Raw genomic sequence first — 20,872 nt, 5'->3', positions numbered from 1 at the left:
TTATGGAAAAAATGCAATCCTTGCTCTAAATGAGCGGTATCAGCCAAGTCCATGAAAAGTTTAACCTCTCTCAACTTCTTTAAGTATTAATAAAGGCACGGCTTTGTATGATTTCCAATGACAAGGAACTCTGTCACTGCTGTGTTAAATTACGTAGATCTTGTCCTGATCCATCCTTCAGAGCGATTTAGATGAATTGACATCCCGATCAATATCTGACGTATCGTATTTAGTCTGTCAGTCTTAATTGCCGGGTGACTTGAGGACAAAGAGAAATGAATGTTCAGTGTCTGCAGAAGAAATTGAGATAAAGCTGAGGAGACCATCGTCAAGGCCGCAGAGTGAATCCACAAACTTCCTAATTATCAAGAAGTCTCGTTATCTGACATTATATTTACACAAACCAGAACTCTTTAAGGCATTAAAAAAGATATGCCCTATATTTTATTTCATCCTAATATGGTAATGCACTTGTAATGTTCCATACAAAAATATTGAACATATGGCACATAGTAGGTTAAGTTCCGTCATTTGTAATAAATTGATATACTGTAGGCAGCACTGGTACATGACTAGCATGTATTCCCTCTGTTCAGTGAACTGAATTCGAATCCTTGCACTAGTAGGTATATTTAATTTATATACAGGGTGTCTCCAACATTTAGGGTCAAAATTATACAGATATGAGAGAACTCTAAACTGAGTATTTTGACATCAGGAACCAGTGGTCGAAAATTGATATTTCGGACGTCACGAGATTTTGAAATTGTATGTGAGGAACGTTTCTGTAAGCTGTTTTAATTTTTATAACTAAGGTCAGGACATTCATGCCTTAAAAACCTACTGAATATGCATGCAAATATGCCTTTAAACACCTTAAAATATGCCAATAAATATGCACTAATACAAAACAATATTTCTTGATATCACTAATAAAATAAATAATAAATAAGTAATAAATAATAATAATAATAATAATAATAATAATAATAATAATAATAATAAATGAAATAAAATTGAGGACCGTTTTTGCAAAACTTGCTAACTGAAAAAACTAAATTTTACAGGAGAGGCAAAACACTGTAGTAAGCAAGTTTTGCTGTCTCTCACTTATAGCAGAAAGAAGCAAGTTTTGAAAAAACAATCACACTTTGACACACTAGAACGAAGAGAAATAACCTAATTTTACTAAGACGCTTTGAACATCATGTAGAGGCCTGCCTTATGTTAACGAATCCGTCAAAATCTCAATTTTGCACATTTTGCAGTTAGCAAGTTTTGCAAAAACGGTCCTCAATTACAGTTCATAGTAGATGATATTAAACTTACATTTATTGTTGAGAGCGGCACACTACTGTGCCGTGAGATTCGCTAGGTGTCCGCGAAACCTACAATACTTCTCTGGTAAAAAAATATATATAATAATTTCATTCAATCTAGGTTAGAAAGCATGGGTAGACATAACGGCTCGGTTAGAAAAGCCAACGTGCTATGGTAGGAACGATCATGATTTTAAAATCAAATGTAGGAAACAGAAAACGGATGTAGGTAAATTCTCATTTTTAAATAGAACTATAAACGATTGGAATGACCTACCTGCAGCGGTCTTTGAGGGCTGTCCTTCCTTAAGGAGATTCAAGAATAACTTAAAAAGTTGTGTATAAAGTACAAATTAAAATTAAGGTGATATTTAACATTTAATTTTTTAAGGTGACATGTATTTTATTTAGCCTGACGAGTTACTTCCCTGGTTTGAATTGTAAATTATTTAAAAATAGCGTGTAAGAGGGCCTTAGACTAGAAATGTTTAGCTTAAATGTAGTACTGCTTATAAGTACAGTATGCATAAGGGTGTAATTATTTGACTTATTTGAACTGTTGTATCAGTGAAGCGAGGTGAATCAGTGAAGTTATGGTTTTACAGTGCAGTGAATAGTTCCGATCAGTGATAATTTATAGCGCCAATTAAATGTGTTCTATAGTGTCAGTGAAATGCGTCATAGTGCCACTACAGTGAGTGAGATGAGAGTAAAGTGAAAGACTATTAAAATTTATGTAGGGCCTATACATAAATTATGTAGGTTGTATTGTAAAATTAGGTATTTTATTTATGTTTTATTGTTATTGTGTTAAATTGTATTGTGTATTCATATTGTATTGTGTATAAAATTGTATTGTGTATTGTATAATTGTATTGCGTGTTGCTTATCATTTTATTGTGTATTGTTTATATTGTGTATACCACTGCCAGCGGGTGCTTGCCCACTTACATACAATACCAGTTTTCAGAAATAGAATATGATGCTTTCATTTTAAAAGTCCAAACTATGCATTTTCATGCAATACAAAATCAGCTTTAATGAGCTTAAACGCAAAAATATGCCACAATAATATAAATATCATGAAATATTATGCATTTATGAAAAAAAGGCAAAATATGCAAATATATGCAACATAAAATTTGATTTGATAAGCTTCAGTGTTGAAAATTCGTGAAGGTAATTAATCAGCAATTAATTACAGCTAATGGAAAAATATATGCAAATGCATGAACTTCCTAGCCCTATTCATAGCAAACAACTGCCTGGCTCTTCCATGGTGATATTTGTTATTGCTTACAAAATGTCATATGTCGTAATGCATGTATTTATTGAGACAGATCGTCGCCACTTTCAACAACTGCTTTGAGCTGTAAATTGTTGCTATGAGATGTATGTTGTTTTGGAAATAAAACATTAATACTCTTACTAATAAACCGTGTATAGTTTTTATACGAGACTTATGCAGAGTTGAGACAGAAAACGTTACTAATAAACCATGAATAAGCTATGGACGTATATGAGTAAACAGGCTGTAACTATACAATGGGAATTGCTTTGCAGTAGTTATATACACGAAACCCCTTGTTTAAACGTTGTATGTAGGGGAAAAAATGGCCGCCCCTTTAACAGCTGTTCGTATCGACTGTCATTTTATGATGATGTTTACCTTGTAACCACAGAAGAACAAACCAAAGAACATAGAATTATTAGAATAATATTGCCACAGTCTATTATATAGTAGACTGTGATATTGCTGTAGTTTGTACTCTTTGACCAAAATGTAGTGTGGTAATCGATTAGAGCCAGTTGTACTATCGATATTTAACACGTCACACTAGAGCGCTCTACCGGATCCAGTAGAGAACCTCAGATATTCTATTACCTTTCGTAACGAAGTAATGACGAAACTATGACGTAGCTGTGTAACAGTTATACTGTTATACACGACGTATGTAGTGATTATTAGTAAAGAAATTTACACACGACTTATAAATGAGCTACTCATTGTATAAGTATAAGACAGTTAAACGTCTGTATATAGAGTTTTTATCAGTAAGACCGTAAATATCTTGTTGTTTGCAAGAGAATGTGGTTGTAACACTGCCCACTTCATAAAGGCCTACAAGATCACCCGGCCAACAGATTCCTACCTGCCTGCCTCTTTGTACAATAGACACCGGGGATGTTTGAAGGGTTCAGAGCCATAGTGGGCCAAGCGCCATTTATTGAAAATGGAGAAAACAAGGGTTAAAATTAAGTGACTACCATAGTTTAATTAAACATATAGCAAGTACTATAAAGTACGCACATTGAAACTACATGATATGTCAATCTTCATTAAACTATGGTATTTACTTAACTTTAACCCCCGCGTTCTCCCGTTTTAATAAATGGCGCTTGGCCCACTATGGCTCTGAACCCTTCATTTAAGAGAATAGAACAAAAGACATGCATTGTTCTCGATGTATCAAGGCTGGTGATCACCACTTTAAACAACTGCTATGAAATGTAAGTTGTTTATGTGTGTAAAAAATTAAAGCAGCTTGCAAAAATGTTCTTCAAACTTACTACTTGTTCAAGACCTTATAGCTCCTGAAATATGCATTTCCGACCTCTGGTTCCTGATATGAAGATGCTCAGTTTTAGAATCCTCTACCATCTGTATAATTTTGACCCTAAAGGTTGGAGACACCCTGTATATCGCACATGCTACTAGTTCAAATGATTTCTGGAATGTTGATACAGACTTCGAACAACAGTAAATAACAATATAAGAGTAGAGAACATTTCATGAGAGCCAACAAGTCGAAAACGTTGAAAAGAAACTCATATTTTACAGGACTATCTATTCCACGCCTCTGGAATTCTCTCCCTGACCACGTCAGAGACTGTCGGACAATATCAAAATTCAAATTTAAATTAAAAAATCACATTCTAGTTCTTGGAATTGTTTGTTGAACATATGTCAGGTTGCGCAACTTCACCTTAACCCATGACATATAGTAAATATTGTAACTATGCTGTTGTAAAATTGAAAATTAATATGTAATGTATTTATTATTATTATTATTATTATTATTATTATTATTGTCAGTTATCAATATCATCATTGCTATCTCTGTTTTCTTTCTTTTCGTTGTATTAGCTCGATGAGAGCTCTATAATGTACTTTTGACTCTGTTGACCCTCTATAGGGCTTTAACTTGATTTGTATCATTTTCATCAGTGTTTGTATTTCTTTTTTGTATTTATATGTGCTATCTGGTAGGATGGAAGAGAAGGCCTTGTGGCCTTAATCCTGTCAGATTAAATAAATTATTATTATTATTACCAGACTTTCAAATTTAATACAATCTCTATTGCTGTTCGTACAGCTAGTACACAGTAAACAGCATTACAGGAACCGAGACAGGTCGTCATGGAAACTGACAAGTGGACTACAAACGCGTATGTCCTGCAGTTCATTTCTGCAAATTACGTTACAGTTTGTTGGATGACTTCCATTGCCAAACGTTGATATGGCCCATTGAACTTTCAGGTCGTGTTCATACTTGCTTCATTGACTCGTTTATTTTTTTGCAGTATATTTGTTTTCCGACCTTTTCAAGAACAACTGCTGGAACCGCCTCGAAATGATGTTGAAGGTAACGATACACGGAAAAGCTATTTTACAAATGCGTTCACTTAGCTTGCTTTCAAATTGCGAATTGTGACATCAACTACTCGAAGACCACTTTGTCCTGCCCGTGATCTCAGAGACCAAGTATGGTCTGTTGACATAAACCTTCTCTCTGAAATCTGTACTGATAATTCGTAACAAGTCGACCTGGTTGGCAAGTTGGTATAGCGCTGGCCTTCTATGCCCAAGGTTGCGGGTTCGATCCCGGGCCAGATCGATGGCATTTAAGTGTGCTTAAAAGCGACAGGCTCATGTCAATAGATTTACTGGCATGTAAAAGAACTCCTGCGGGACAAAATTCCGGCACATCCGGCGACGCTGATATAACCTATGCAGTTGCGAGCGTCGTTAAATAAAACATAACATAACAATTCGTAACAATAATTCAGAGGTCAAGGTGAACATGACATTACTCATACTTTTACTTAATCATTGTACGAAGTATAAAGAGAAATTTTAATATTGTCACACAAGGTGATCTGTAAGCAATGGCATTAATTTCAGGAAGTTATTCTTTGAGATATTTCAAGCAAAAAAATTAAAACAATTTTTCTCGTTTTTGCTTCCTTCTCGAGATAAGGATTGTTTCACATGAAATATTTCATGACGTGTTTTGAAAAAACCATTGATTTAATTCCCAACATGCTCAGTCAATTTAAGAGAGCAGTGTATTATGATACTTGAAGCAAGTAAAGCGATCGGTTTGGAAGTAAATCCCGAAAAGACAAAGTATATGATTATGTCTCGTGACCAGAATACTGTACGAAATGGAAATGTAAAAATTGGAGATTTATCCTTCGAAGAGGTGGAAAAATTCAAATATCTTGGAGCAACAGTAACAAATATAAATGGCACTCGGGAGGAAATTAAACGCAGAATAAATATGGGAAATGCCTGTTATTATTCGGTTGAGAAGCTTTTGCCATCTACTCTGCTGTCAAAAAATCTGAAAGTTAGAATTTATAAAACAGTTATATTACCGGTTGTTCTGTATGGTTGTGAAACTTGGACTCTCACTTTGAGAGAGGAACAGAGATTAAGGGTGTTTGAGAATAGGGTTCTTAGGAAAATATTTAGGCTAAGAGGGATGAAGTTATAGGAGAATGAAGAAAGTTACACAACGCAGAACTGCACGCATTGTATTCTTCACTGACATAATTAGGAACATTAAATCCAGACGTTTGAGATGGGCAGGGCATGTAGCACGTATGGGCGAATCCAGAAATGCATATAGAGTGTTAGTTGGGAGACCGGAGGGATTAAAGACCTTTAGGGAGGCCGAGACGTAGATGGGAGGATAATATTAAAATGGATTTGAGGGAGGTGGGATATGATGATAGAGACTGGATTAATCTTGCACAGGATAGGGACCTATGGCGGGCTTATGTGAGGGCGGCAATGAACCTTCGGGTTCCTTAAAAGCCATTTGTAAGTAAGTAAGTTAAGTGTATTATGATAATAAATTATAGAAATAATTTCAGTTTTGTCCCTTAAACCTTTTCCGCTGGAATGAGTCCATTTGGAATGTCTAGCAATATAATATACTGTTCTCCAACCAGAGATCAACCGTGAAAGGAATGTGCTTACTATTGCCTCATCTATTGGAACGAAGTAGATAAATAATATTACCGTTATAACGCCAGTTTAAAAACCATGCGCTCTCTTGCATATGTTATTTCCTGTATGAAGAGATTAAAAGACCAGGAGATTAACTGTGATCTAATTTTGTAACTAGGGTAATATGTCTGTATCAATGTTATGGTTTGTGCTGTGAGAGCTAGCCAATAGAGATAAGAGTAACCACGTGTGTGACCTTATGACATCAACATTCATTCACACCATTACCCCCCTTCGTCTCATCCGGCGGAGACTTTCTCGTGGTTGGAGCAGAGTACAGTACATTGCTTGGCCTGTATCCTTATCGATATCCCAATGATAATTGGAATCGTTTCAGAAAATCTAATCTGAAATAATTTTTTTCACAAAATATCGATTATTCCTCTCTTTTTGGATAAAAATAGATGAAAAGAAAAATTTTTTTCACCCACAAAAACAAACTGAGATCAGAAATTTGATTCCAACAAATGTAACATTTCAATTTCAATTTTATTTATTTCAAATATACAGAATAAAGAAATATAATTAGAAAACAAACAAAGAGAAATACAAATAAAATAATACAAGCAATATAAAAAGAAGATACAGTAGTATTAACAAAATTTGAGACCGAATGAGCAGCGCTCGTGCTCGGTCGCAGTTCAGATATAATATTAAAATAAAAAATAATAATATAAATAAATAAGTAAAATAAAATAGGAACTAAAATATAATTACAGCGGCAATGCAATTATATAATATAATATTAACACTATAGAAGAATAATATCGCACGTGAAAAGTAGGACTAATATATATTTCAAAATTATAGAATACAAATATAATATAGGTTGATTAATTGATACACATAGAACATAAATTTATTTAATCAAATTGAAGATATTAACACGTTTCTAATTTTCTTGTTATATGTTAGTGGGTTACATGTTAGAAGTTCTGGGTGTAATTTAGTTAAAGCATTGTATAACCGAGGGCCAAAATTTATGCTATGCTTTAGACCAGCAGGTTCTACTAATGTTGAATTAATATTTCGTCTTGTGTCATAATTGTGTGTCTGTAATACAAACTTATTACGATTTTTATGATAAAATTTTAACAGCGTATACTTATAAATTTGTTCAATATTAAATACATTAAATTCAGAATAAATTAATTTAGTTGGATAATTGAAACGTTTCTTCAAACAAATTTTAATTATTCGTTTTTGTAGTAAATTTAACGGACTAAGATTAATTTTTGTACTTCTACCCCAAACAATTATACCATATTGAATGATAGACTGAATAATGGCCAAATAAACATTTCGTAGAACTCTAATAGGTAAGTAGCATCGAAGGTTAACGAATTTATAAATTGTTTTACGAAGCCTCTTACAAAGATAAGTAATGTGATGAGGCCATTTTAAATTCTGATCAATAATGATACCCAGATATTTGACATACGTGGCTTCTTTCATTAAACATTTAAAGTTCCTTTTAGAATGAAAAGTTATGATTGTTCGGATCAAATTTCTGCACATTTGAAGGACAAAACTTAAATTATTTAAATCACTTGTGATCATAATACACTGCTGTCTTAAATTGACTGAGCATATTGGGGATTACATCAATGACTTTCCCAAAACATGCTGTGAAATATTTCGTATAAAACAATTTTTATCTCGAAAAGGAAGGAAAAACGAGTAAAATTGTACTAAACTTTTTTGTTTGAAATAGCTCAAAGAACAACCCTCTGAAATTATCTGCATTACTTACGATTCATTGTGTATATTCGAGATTTTCGTAGAAATACAATTTTTAAAATCATTGATAACAAAGAAATTGATTGATTTTTAAGAATAACATCTGTTATGCATCGATTTCTCCTAAACCACTAGACGGATTTAGTTCACATTGTATCCAAAAGACAATTTATGCAAGAATAATGCGCATGAAATACATTTTGGTGAAGAATTAATAGTTCTTTATTTAAAATCAAAACTATAAAATGTCATGAACATTAAATCTATCTCAATCATTTTCTCTTAATTTCGTTTCGTGCATAAAATTAAGAGAAATTGAATGAGCAGCCCAGTATATCCCCAGACCCCTATGCTTAAGACAACGTACAGTTATTGTAAAATTATATAAACTATTCATTTGAATCATTTTCAAGTCCAATGCTCAACAGGTATGAAACACAGGACAGGTCCTCTTTATTGATAGAAATTCCGTTTCGGTTGTGAAAACATTTGTTACGCGTGGGTGAACTCTTTTCACCCAGAGTTCACCCATCATTTGTTATACAAATTCTGCAAATGAGCCATTTATAATAACTTCCAGGTGTTAAAATGAAAACTGAGTGGTAAATTATCTTGTTGACTAGTTTCGACTTCGTATCAGTCATCTTCAGAACTACTGGGTTGCCTATTAATCAAGGCGTTCAATCTGAACTTGAGAACGTGTACAGTATAACTTGAACGTCGTAGCAACAGATGGCGGTCTGTACAGTCTGTATGCTACCATAACCTCTTTCGAACTGTGTTTTGCGCGGCCAAGTCGTACGCAGGGTATTTGTTATCATCGGTTGCGTACGGCAACATTCCACAATACAAATCAAATGCTCCGTGTCCATGTTGACCGTCGAAGTTAATGTCAACAAATACGTAAGTAATCGTCTTAACCCTCTCTCCATATCCCGACAGTAAGAAAAAACTCACCTCAGTACATGTTTCGAAACAGTTCACATTCCTGCCACTACCGGCGTTACCGTACGTATCGGTAAGTACTCTTTTGAATGAACGCCGTACTTGCTAGGCAACTTCTCTGGCAGATAAGTAATACACCTCTGCGGAAGTGTAGGAAGATTGAATTCCCTAGGCTCATCGACTAGCCACGTGACGGCATATAGCGAGCCATGACACACTTTAAACTGAACACCCAGTATAACCCTATGTGACTCCACACTACCAAACACAAACACCGGAAGAAACCGGAAGATACAAGGACGTCACTAGTTCTAAAGATGACTGATACGAAGTCAAAACCAGTCAACTAGGTAATTTACAACTTTTTCTTCATTTTTACACATGAAAGTTGTTATTATAATTAAACTCTTAAGTTGACATCTACATTATGAAATTCATTCTTAACACAGAGTTGTCTCGTAAAAGTGATCTGTTTTCGAATCTAGGCGTCTTTTTTTATTGAAAAGAGTGATTGTAGGACAAGTGTTTCAGTTTTATATATTATTAAGGCCCTAATTTCAACAACTTGACATAATTTTCCCCAAACTTGTATTTACACATTTAAGTTAATTTATGCAAATTTTCAAACTTTACGCTAAAGATATTGCAGTTTTACTGGTCATATGAATAAATTCATATTTTAATTAATTTTAGGTCATATTTAGATTACATTTTTAAATAGCATTATTTGGCCTTATTGATAGTTTTTCACATCAGAAAATGTGTAAATAGTGGATAAGACCGTAGTTGTTGAGTCAACTGTTCGAAGACAGGTTTGAACCTCATTTACATCAATAAGTCATCACTCATGAGTAGGGACCGGATTTTTATGTAATATCAAGGTGTGAAATATGTACGTATTTATGTAAGAAAATTAAGCCGAATATGTACCAAAATATGTAAAATCATGAAAATATTTAATATCAATATCTGGTAGGTATAGGATAGGTAAGACTCTCCAGTTGTGATTTCATAGAGTACACGACTTTTTTACCGCACACGTAACACATTACTATTTTTCCATCTGTAGTGAGAGCTTCGCCCATTGTAATCCATGATTTTATTTTTGTCGTTAGGGTTGAAGATACAGCGGCCATTTTATTTAGTTAAAAGCAGCAGATAAACTCACTTGCACTTTATACTGGAAGTACTGAAACTAGAGAACTGAGTGAAATGAATGACACAACAGTACTGCAAGCACTGTTTCGCTTTACTGGATTAGGAGAAAATAAGAGGAGATGTGGGACACATGCATTTTAGACAGGGTTGAGAAAAACCCGGGTATTTAAAAAAAGACCCAACCCAGTGGGTTTTACTGGGTTTTTATGGGTTTCTTTGGGTTTTATTGGGTTTTTCTCTAATGGGTATTAAATAGTTCAATTTCGTGACTAAGTGATTCAGAACACCAACATATTCTAAGAACTACTTTCATGAGCAAAAACTGGTAAATTAAATAAGCAAAGATCGGTAAATTATTATTAAATATTCTTAAGTTGGCAGCCTGCCCTTCCACTATCTTGCTAATATGTTAGATCCACGATTCAGAGGGGCAAGAATAACTGCAGATCAAGAGGAAAGTGCAGAAAATTGGCTCACAGAGATTCATCCAGAGTGGGTGACAAGTGTTATGTCTTTTAGGATTGCTGATTCTGATTATTTTCCTGCTACTATGTTTTCTGACGCAGTTGTACAACAGTTCAGTCCAAAAAATGGTGGAAAATAATGGAATTGAAAACAACAAAAAAGGGGAACTTGCCAACAGGATTTATTAGCTTTGTGAAAAGTTTAATTTCTTGCCCTGCCAGCACTGCATCCATTGAGAGAATCTTCTCCACCTATGAGCTTGTTTGGTCAAAGTTAAGAAATAAGTTAGGAGAGGAAAAAGCTGAGAAATTAGTGAAGATCTACAGATTTCTGCATGTTAAGGAGGACTGAATTGTGATGTAGTTAATATTAATACCATTCTACAATAAAACACCGTGTTGATGAAAGTAATTTTTTCTTTATAATGAAACATTACCTAATTAATAACTTCTGCTGACAAATTGTTATAGTAAATAAATATGATGCACCTTTTTGTAATATTTTATATGTTGATTAAATTACGAGAAATAAATATATGTTTTTTTTTGGGTTTTGTGTCGGGTTTTATTGAAGGGTTTTTTTAAAAAAAACCCATATGGTTTTTTTGGGTCGGGTTAAATTACAACAACCCTGATTTTAGATGCTCCCTGTAAGAAGGGTTTTTTTGGGTCGGGTTAAATTACAACAACCCTGATTTTAGATGCTCCCTGTAAGAAACAAAGTACCTACTGACTAAAACCTCAAACTATAGGCATTTACAAACTGTTGTTTGAAAAGTGACATTCCTGTCTCATTCAGAAGGATAGGATTATTCCAGCCGAGAACCATACTTTCTAATTGCTCGGAAAATCCCATTTCCGTATAGGTCACTAAATATAAAATAAAGAGGTCAAGCAATAATCTGAAAGTCTCATGTCAGACTTGACAATGGTTTTCCCTGGAAGAATTAGGAAGAGGGTGGGTAAGGTTCCAAATTGCATGAGAACGGCTTGTTAAGACGTGTGCAGAACAATTATAGTTCGAGACAAATCATGTCGTCCTCGTCCCATCCACCGCATGAAGGCAACGCTACTTTCTGAGTGATTTTTACAATACAAGAAGTATGAGAAAGTTTGCCTTTTGTTCACTCATATTTACAGTATGGGATGAGTGCCTGTATTACTTTCTGGAACTAAGGATGTTATGTTTCGTCCCGAAATACACCCTTTCTTGGATAGGTAAAAAGGCTTTGTAAATCTGTGTATTTCAAATTGTAAACTTCTTCAGCAGAAGTTTATTTTTCCTTTCAGAGAAGTAAAAATGAATAAAATCTCTAAATATGTAGATTTATGTAATATCAAGCCTTAATATGTAATGTGGAGTAAATATGTAAAAATATGTAGTATCAAATTTTAATATATTAATGGTAGTTACAAGATTCGCAAAGATTTGTTATTTATATACGGTTAGGTTGAAAGGAATATAATATGTAGTTACATAAAAATCCGGTCCCTACTCATGAGGCAACTAAGCCGGGAGATTTGGGTAGGGCGATTTTTTTCAGTCGGTTAGCAAATCATATCATGATCACTTATAGTAAAGTTACTCCTGATGATGTGCACATTAGAGGAGGCGCCGTATAGTTCAATTGGTAGAGCAACTGGCTGTGTACTGGAAGGCCTCAGGTTCAATTCCGGGTGGTGGTGGGATTTTTCTCATTGCCCGGGGCCTCGAGGTTCACCCAGCCTCTTCTCAAATTGAGTACCGGGTCTTCTCCAGAGGTGAAAGCGATCCAAGCGTAGTGCGGCCATGCTTTTGTGGCATGTAAATTAGAATCTTCACCTTTACACAGGGGTGGGAAACTCGTATTGTAAACAGAGTAGTCAACATGAGTACAACAGCAACTGTAGCGGGAGTAGCTAAGCTCTCTGAGAGTGACGTTTCCCGTCCCAGCCTCTACACTTCACTGGCTTCGACATAGTTTACAGAAATCGAATTGCGGTTGTGCATTCTTGGAGTCAGGCGCGGTTGTAAATGAATGAGCGATGCTTTTTGTAGAGCTAGTACCTCGGCAAGAAAGTCAGCGGCGTGTCCTTCGTAGTTTCAAGACCTTAAGGCCAGCAGCGGGCGGGCTGGAGGGGCCGGGCGGCACCAAACCAGATGCAGAGACTGGAAGACGACGGCGAAGCCTCTCTCAGTTGTCAGTGGAGACTCCGGGAGTGCGCGGTGCTGCGCCGCTGCTGTTGCTGTTGTCCGTGTCGTGTGTGCCGGGGTGAGCTGCTGGGAAATCCCTGCCTGCTCCTAGTGTTTGTGTGTGAGTGTGTGTGTCGATGAAATTTATCTCCGGAAATGTGTATCATGCGGTTTTAAAATAGTCTCTTCGCTGTTTTGCCATCTCACTTCCTTCTGCTCTTGTCGCGGGATTTACTGTCAAAAGATCAGGACTATCAGTACATTTATAGAATGCTTGACTCAGTGTTGTGTCAATTATTTTAATCATTTAGCGTTATATCTGCAGTGCTCGGGAAAAGTGACACAAGTCAGTTTCCACAAACCTTTTTTGATAATTTATTGACAACTTACGGGACATCTGTTCGCTTGGAAAAAAAATACATAAGTATTTCTACCAATACAATAATTCAAAAATTCAAATATCTCGGAGCAACAGTAACAAATATAAATGACACTCGGGAGGAAATTAAACACAGAATAAATATGGGAAATGCGTGTTATTATTCGGTTGAGAAGCTTTTATCATCTAGTCTGCTGTCAAAAAATCTGAAAGTTAGAATTTATAAAACAGTTATATTACCGGTTGTTCTGTATGGCTGTGAAACTTGGACTCTCACTCTGAGAGAGGAACATAGGTTAAGGATGTTTGAGAATAAGGTGCTTAGGAAAATATGTGGGGCTAAGCGAGATGAAGTTACAGGAGAATGGAGAAAGTTACACAACTTAGAACTGCACGCATTGTATTCTTCACCTGACATAATTAGGAACTTAAAATCCAGACGTTTGAGATGGGCAGGGCATGTAGCACGTATGGGCGAATCAAAAAATGCATATAGAGTGTTAGTTGGGAGGCGGGAGGGAAAAAGACCTTTGGGGAGGCCGAGACTTAGATGGGAGGATAATATTAAAATGGATCTGAGGGATGTGGGATATGATGATAGAGACTGGATTAATCTTGCACAGGATAGGGGCCGATGGCGGGCTTATGTGAGGGCGGCAGTGAACCTTCGGGTTCCTTAAAAGCCATTTGTAAAGTAAGTAAGTACAATAATTCATACAGAAAAAAATCAAATCGACATAAACCAGTGTAAGTTGTCAATAAATTATCAAAAAAGGTTTGTGGAAACTGACTTATGTCACTTTTTCCAAGCACTGCAGATATGTAAATTGTGAAACAGGTCTAATTCGGAATATGTTTCTGTTAATGTGTATTGCTTCGATATACAATATTGGCAGATGGAGTTAGGCAATTTATTATTTGAATTTCTTCAAAAATGATTTATAATAGAATGATTTTCCTCCTTCTTAAAATAATGACATGCAAATGAAGAATAATGGAATGAGAGCAATATAAATTTAAAATATACTTCTCCAGAAAAGCGATACTGAAGGAGGCGCAATTTCATTGGTTTTTTTTTTTTTCACTAGCTTCTGTGGTATGCATGTAGTGATAAACACGTGGTTTTAGTTTACAGCCAAAATTATTCTGTAATATACTGTTCTCCAACCAGGAGATAAACCGTGAAAGGAATGTGCTTACTATTGCGTCATCTATTGGAGCGAAGTAGATAGATAATATTAGAGTTATAACGTCAGTTTAAAAACCATGCGCTCTCCTGCATATGTTATTTCCTGTATGGAGGAATTAAAAGACCAGGAGATTAACCGTGATATAATTTTGTAACTAGGGTAGTATAAAAATGTGTATATCAGTGTTATTGTTTGTGCTGTGAGAGCTAGCCACTAGAGATACGAGTACCCACGTGTGTGACCTTATGACATCTTATGACATCAACATTCATTCACAGCATCACCCCGCTTCGTTTCATTCCCTGGAGACTTTCTCGTGGTTAGAGTACAGTAGGTTATATTTTACGATGAATTATCAACATCTTAGGTTATTTAGCGTCTGAATGAGATGAAGGTGATAATGCCGGTGAAATGAGTCCAGGGTCCAGCACCGAAAGTTACCCAGCATTTGCTCGTATTGGGTTGAGGGAAAACCCCGGAAAAAACCTCAACCAGGTAACTTGCCCCGACCAGGATTCAAACCCGGGCCACCTAGTTTCGCGGCCAGACGCGCTGACCACTACTCCACAGGTGTGGACTTAGCAGATGGAGTTAGGCAATTTATTATTTGAATTTCTTAAAAAATGATTTATAATGAAAGTGGTTTTCCTCCTTCTTAAAATAATAACATACAAATGAAGCACAGTGGAACGGGAGCAATATAAAATTAAAAGTTACTTCTCCAGAAAAGCGATACTGAAGGAGGCGCAATTTCATTGTCCCCCCCCCCCACTAGCTTCTATGGTATGCATATAGTGATAAACACGTGGTTATAGTTTGCAGCCAAAAATATTCTGTAATATATGTAATTCTAATTGTTGGTGGCAAACAATAGATGATGTTGATAAAGCGTCGTAAAATAACCTACTTATAAAACAATAGATGGCACCATAAGAAAAGAATGTTTCTGCTCGTTCGCTTGCCATTGTGACGTTTATTTTTTATTTTTATTTTTATTTTTTTCCCCACAAGCTTCTGTGGTATGCATGTAGTGATAAACACGTGGTTTTAGTTTGCAGCCAAAAATATTATGTAATATAGGCCTATGTAATTCTAATAGTTGGTGGAAAACAATAAATGGGACTATAAGAAAAAAAAATGTTTCTGCTCATTCGCTTGCCATTGTGACGTTTACCGGTATTTTTATTTTTATTTTTTATTTTTTCACTAGCTTCTATGGTATGCATATAATGATAAACTCGTGGTTTTAGTTGCAGCCAAAAATATTATGTAATATAGGCCTATGTAATTCTAATAGTTGGTGGAAAACAATAAATGGGACCATAAGAAAAAGAAATATTTCTGCTCATTCGCTCGCCATTGTGACGTTTACCGGTATTTTTATTTTTATTTTTTATTTTTTCACTCTTTTCTATGGTATGCATATAGTGATAAACTCGTGGTTTTAGTTTGCACCCAAAAATATTCTGTAATATATGTAATTCTAATTGTTGGTGGAAAACGTTAGATGTTGATAAAGCGTCGTAAAATAACCTACTTAAAAAACAATAGATGGCACCATAAGAAAAAAAAATGTTTCTGCTTGTTCGCTTGCCATTGTGACGTTTATTTTTTATTTTTATTTTTTATTTTTTCCACTAGCTTCTATGGTATGCATATAATGATAAACGCGTGGTTTCAGTTTGCAGCCAAAAATATTCTGTAATATATGTAATTCTAATTGTTGGTGGAAAACGTTAGATGTTGATAAAGCGTCGTAAAATAACCTACTTAAAAATAATACATGGCACCATAAGAAAAAAAATGTTTCTGGTCGTTCGCTTGCCATTATGACGTTTTTTTTATTTTTTATTTTAGTTTAGTAGATTATTTTACGACGCTTTATCAACATTTTAGGTTACTTAGCGTCTGAATGAGATGAAGGTAATAATGCCAGTGAAATGAGTCCGGGGTCCAACACCGAAAGTTACCCATCATTTATTTGCTCATATTGGGTTGAGGGAAAACCCCGGAATAAACCTGAACCAGGTAACTTGCCCCGACCGGGAATCGAACCGGGCCACCTAGTTTCGCGGCTCGACGCGCTAACCGTTACTCCACGGGTGTGCACGTGACGTTGTTGGATAGAAAGAAATTGTGTTAAATGATATGAATGTTTACATTTTAACTTAGTGTAAATTCTGCAGCATTTAGAGAGTTATGGCGAACCAACAGGAACGTAGTTGGTGTGTAGGTTATTTTTTTATCACGCTTTATCAACATCTTAGATTATTTAGCGTCTGAATGAGATGAAGGTGATAATGCCGGTGAAATGAGTCCGTGGTCCTGCACCGAAAGTTACCCAGCATTTGCTCATATTGGTTTGAGGGAAAACCCCGGAAAAAACCTCACCCAGGTAACTTGCTCCAACCGGGAATCAAACCTGGGCCACCTGGTTTCGCGGCCAGACGCGCTGACCGTTTCTCCACAGATGTGGACAGGTGTGTGTATTGTACCATCTCAGAATCGTCTGTCAGTAGGTGCCGCATGTTGAAACTCCCGTCTGAAGGCACGCTGAACTCTCACTACACTCCGAGTGCTATGGTATTCCATTACACGCCAACTATAAGGAGTGCAGTTCGGTGGCTCCTTTGAACACCGAACTGCACTCCTTGAAATAAAATAAGGTATACGTTCCTGCGGGTTCGGCTAACTCTCTAAATGCTATAGAATTCACACTGAATTGAAATATAAACATTCACACCATTTAACACAATTTGTTTCTTTTTTATCCAACAATGCCACAGTGACAAACGAAAAAGCGGGAACAGAGTCTTTTTTTTTTTTTTTGGTGCCATCTATTATTTTCGAATAATAATTACAAATACACATCCCCTGAAATTCTTTGAGCCATTCTTTCTAATGACACCGATATGAATTTCGTAAATCGCTTAGTTACAAAATTATAGCAGTTCATAATCACAGAATGTTTCTGTGGACACACTGTACTTTCAACATAGAAATTATATCATACTTACCTGTATACTGTAATGCACTGTTGTAGGCCCCCCTGCCTACTTGTTGCCTTATTATAACACTCGAGAGGTCAAGGACGCAATACTGAGAAAACGGACCATTTCCTAATAATTCGAGGATTCATAATTCGTTCTGGACTTCTCGCATGTTTTGTAAGTAATTAGTGACAAGTAGAGGGAGAATGCTACAACAGTGTATTACAACATACAGGTAAGTATCAAACGATTTTTATGTTGATTATTTCGTTTATACGACGTCATTCCATTTTCGGTCAATGAAGTGTAATGTTCTGCAGTTAGATTTATCACTATCAATTTATCGCATGGTCATTCTTTTGTTTAATCAGTGTCGTTAACTGTTTACACGTAAATCGATTAGCATGAATCCATTGTATTAAATAAAGTGCGAAATTCTACTTTTACACCCACATCTTCATCTTCTTATTCCATGTCCATTGTATCTAAAGAAAATGACACTCCTTCATAACAATTGTTCATTTAATTAATGTATTAATCAGGTTATTTTTAATTATACTATAAAATGTTTAAATTAAATTATGATTTCAGCAGATAATGAAAATGTATTTCTGTTATAATAACAAGGGAAAAGCGTAGTATGTGTAATTAACATTTTTAAACCTGTATTTCGCTTTTCTCAATTGGGATTGCTAAATAACAGTCAGTTTTTTTATTGCAGTAATCGTTATTCATCTATTTCGAGTTTAGAATGTCTGAATTTAGGTATTCATAAATATGCAATTAACATTTTGTAAGCGAATTTTAGGGATGTATTATTTACATTTTTATTTTATTCACGAAATAACCTTAATAAATGTCACTCGGGATCTCTTGTGACATTACTATAGAAGGTACTCGTGGCTTCAAACTAAAACTACATGTTTATACACCTCACAGAAGCCTGTCAAACAAAAGAAAACTATGAGTTCTTCGGTGTATGTTTTCTGGAGAATTACCAAATAATTTTATATATTCCGTCACTATCAGGATATAAATAGTCCAGAAATTTTAGTATAAGGAAATTACTCATATCTGTATTTGAAAATATAATGGAGATGGTGGTCTTGCAGTTAGCATGCTTGTCGTTGGATCTAACGTTCACTGGTTCATGAATTTTAAAGGGCGATAAAATACTTATCATGTTTTTCTCCGGGAATGAAGTAAAGCCAGGAGGTTCACGACATAGATTTCTTTCTCAGTCCCTCCTGTTTTTGAAGCCGATCAGCCATGAAACCCCTCTTGTGGACCAATGAGAATAATCTATACGGGCTAGTCAGGTTGTCGCACATCCCTGGAGGCGGTGATGATATAGCAATGGTGGAATGAATTGGCTGGCTATAAAACAAATAATAACCATAATTGAGAATTCTGTAGGACTAAAAAATTAATTATCTGTACATAGATTTCCTCCAACAGTGCAAACAAACTGTGGCGTCCCTGCCGCAGGGAATCGAACTCTATTCCCTCACAGAGAAACTTGCAGCTCTCTGAGCTGTGGCTGTGCTGGAGACTTTGGAATTTAAACGCTAAAGAATAGAGCACTGTAAGATTAACAGTTCTAGATATATTTAGAACACATTTACAGTGGTTATCTGTTGAAGGTTTTCATAACCCAGTGGGGTTTCACCCTGTGTCTGTGTTGAACTCTTTTCACTTTATCACTATAGTCGCATCGCTGTTATTTCCGGCGTGACTCCCCCTCTTTGCTTACGCCTTAGAAATGAAGGCTCTATAAAGTCTAGGTTCTTTTGTTCTTTCGTTGCCGAGCTACCAGACGAGGAATCTATTTGCCACACCGTTAAACATTATCATGTCGTAGCTCCTATGATAATAAATCAAACGCAATATAATTCAGCAAATAATTGAGCGGCAAATAACGTCCTCGTGTCCTTTCTGCGAACGCCAACGAAAGATCCAAAATGGCGGGGGATTATATTGAGTATTTATCGAGCCTTAGGAAGTGCATAACGTCGTCAGCAGCGAATCACAAGACGCACACGTTTAAATGTAGCCGACCTGCACCGTGATTGGCTGCCGGAAATAACAGCGACGGGACTATAGTGAGGGTCACATAAGAACAGTTCCTAAACAGCTAATATTGCCGTCTTGTCAGTATTGCCAACTGTTACCAGATATCACACGACCCTACGTACTAAATGACTTATTTACTTACCGTACTTTATGTTGGAAGTTTATTCTAAATAATTCAATAATTTGTAACATTTTTTCGTAGGCAAACTATACGGGAAAGGGATCAACATGTCAAGTATTTTGTCTGGCAGTACGAAATTCATTGGTTTGACTAAACATTTGACTCACGAGACCTAACCTAAAAATGTATTTTGTTTGACCACATGAAATTATTAGTACTAACTCCGAAAACTTACCTGACTATAGTCTTGAATTATAACCACAACACAACACATAAAATAACTATTATGTATTAATGTTAATACTGATATTAATTAATTATTAGTATGTTCAAATTACACTAGCTTCCAGTTACTGGCTCAGAAATCTAGTACAATTTCAATTTCATGGAACTCCAGTACTGACAAATAATGTCGATATTTGTCTCAACTGCCAACATACCAGTTACAAAATCACTACCATTTGTAGTATTTGTCAATATCGAAATTCGAGACAAAGTTGGCAAAAGAAAATTCAACCTGCAAACTAGAAAATCACCACAATCCACTAGCATATGTAATAATGGGGGGAAAATGGTTAGGTTTCACCCTTAGGGTACGAAGTAAGATGATTCAGAGTATGTAGTGGGACAAATGGTAGGGCTCTTGAGATGCAGAAACCGACAATCATAGGATTCCAATCCACAAAACCGTAGTTTTCACGCATCATTAAAGCTGAACACCTTGCCTTACACGGCTTCGGCATAAATTCTATAGATAAACATATTAATGTATCTTCTGTATTCGATTTATTTTGAATTTGAATGGCGGGCACTCGGAATGCGAAGCACGTTTTCGTTCCGCTTTCTGTTTTTTGATCTCTAGTGTCAGGAGTTACAAGGGCAGGTTGTATCATAATGCTTGACTGAGCGGCCGTTATGAGTGATGAGTGACTGACGGTAAATTGGAAGGTTTGTTGGTTTATACAGTTAGATTGTCTGAGTCATATGCGCAGTTGAGGATATCGAAACAACAGCGTCGTAA

The 20,872-nt window shown here is 35.7% G+C and overlaps 1 protein-coding gene across 14 annotated transcripts in view; it reads left to right on the top strand.

Moving 5' to 3' along the window:
• Fak (protein tyrosine kinase 2 Fak) overlaps positions 1-20,872 on the top strand; it is a 768,667-nt gene that overhangs the window by 462,687 nt on the left and 285,108 nt on the right. For 5 of the 14 annotated variants that reach the window (XM_069820025.1, XM_069820031.1, XM_069820035.1 and 2 more), the window contains exon 1: positions 12,936-13,177. The exons of 4 other annotated variants lie outside the window; for them this stretch is intronic. In XM_069820025.1, the coding sequence (XP_069676126.1) occupies positions 12,951-13,177 (227 nt within the window). In that variant the 5' untranslated portion in view covers positions 12,936-12,950. Of the gene's footprint in view, positions 1-12,935; positions 13,226-20,872 lie in introns of those variants that run through there. 5 more of the 14 variants (XM_069820029.1, XM_069820027.1, XM_069820026.1 and 2 more) reach the window with 5 other exon arrangements.

This window comes from Periplaneta americana, chromosome 3 (assembly GCF_040183065.1).
Source record: "Periplaneta americana isolate PAMFEO1 chromosome 3, P.americana_PAMFEO1_priV1, whole genome shotgun sequence".
In the NCBI taxonomy this organism is placed as follows: Eukaryota; Metazoa; Arthropoda; class Insecta; order Blattodea; family Blattidae; genus Periplaneta; species Periplaneta americana.
This window is presented reverse-complemented; position numbering and strand designations above follow the sequence as displayed.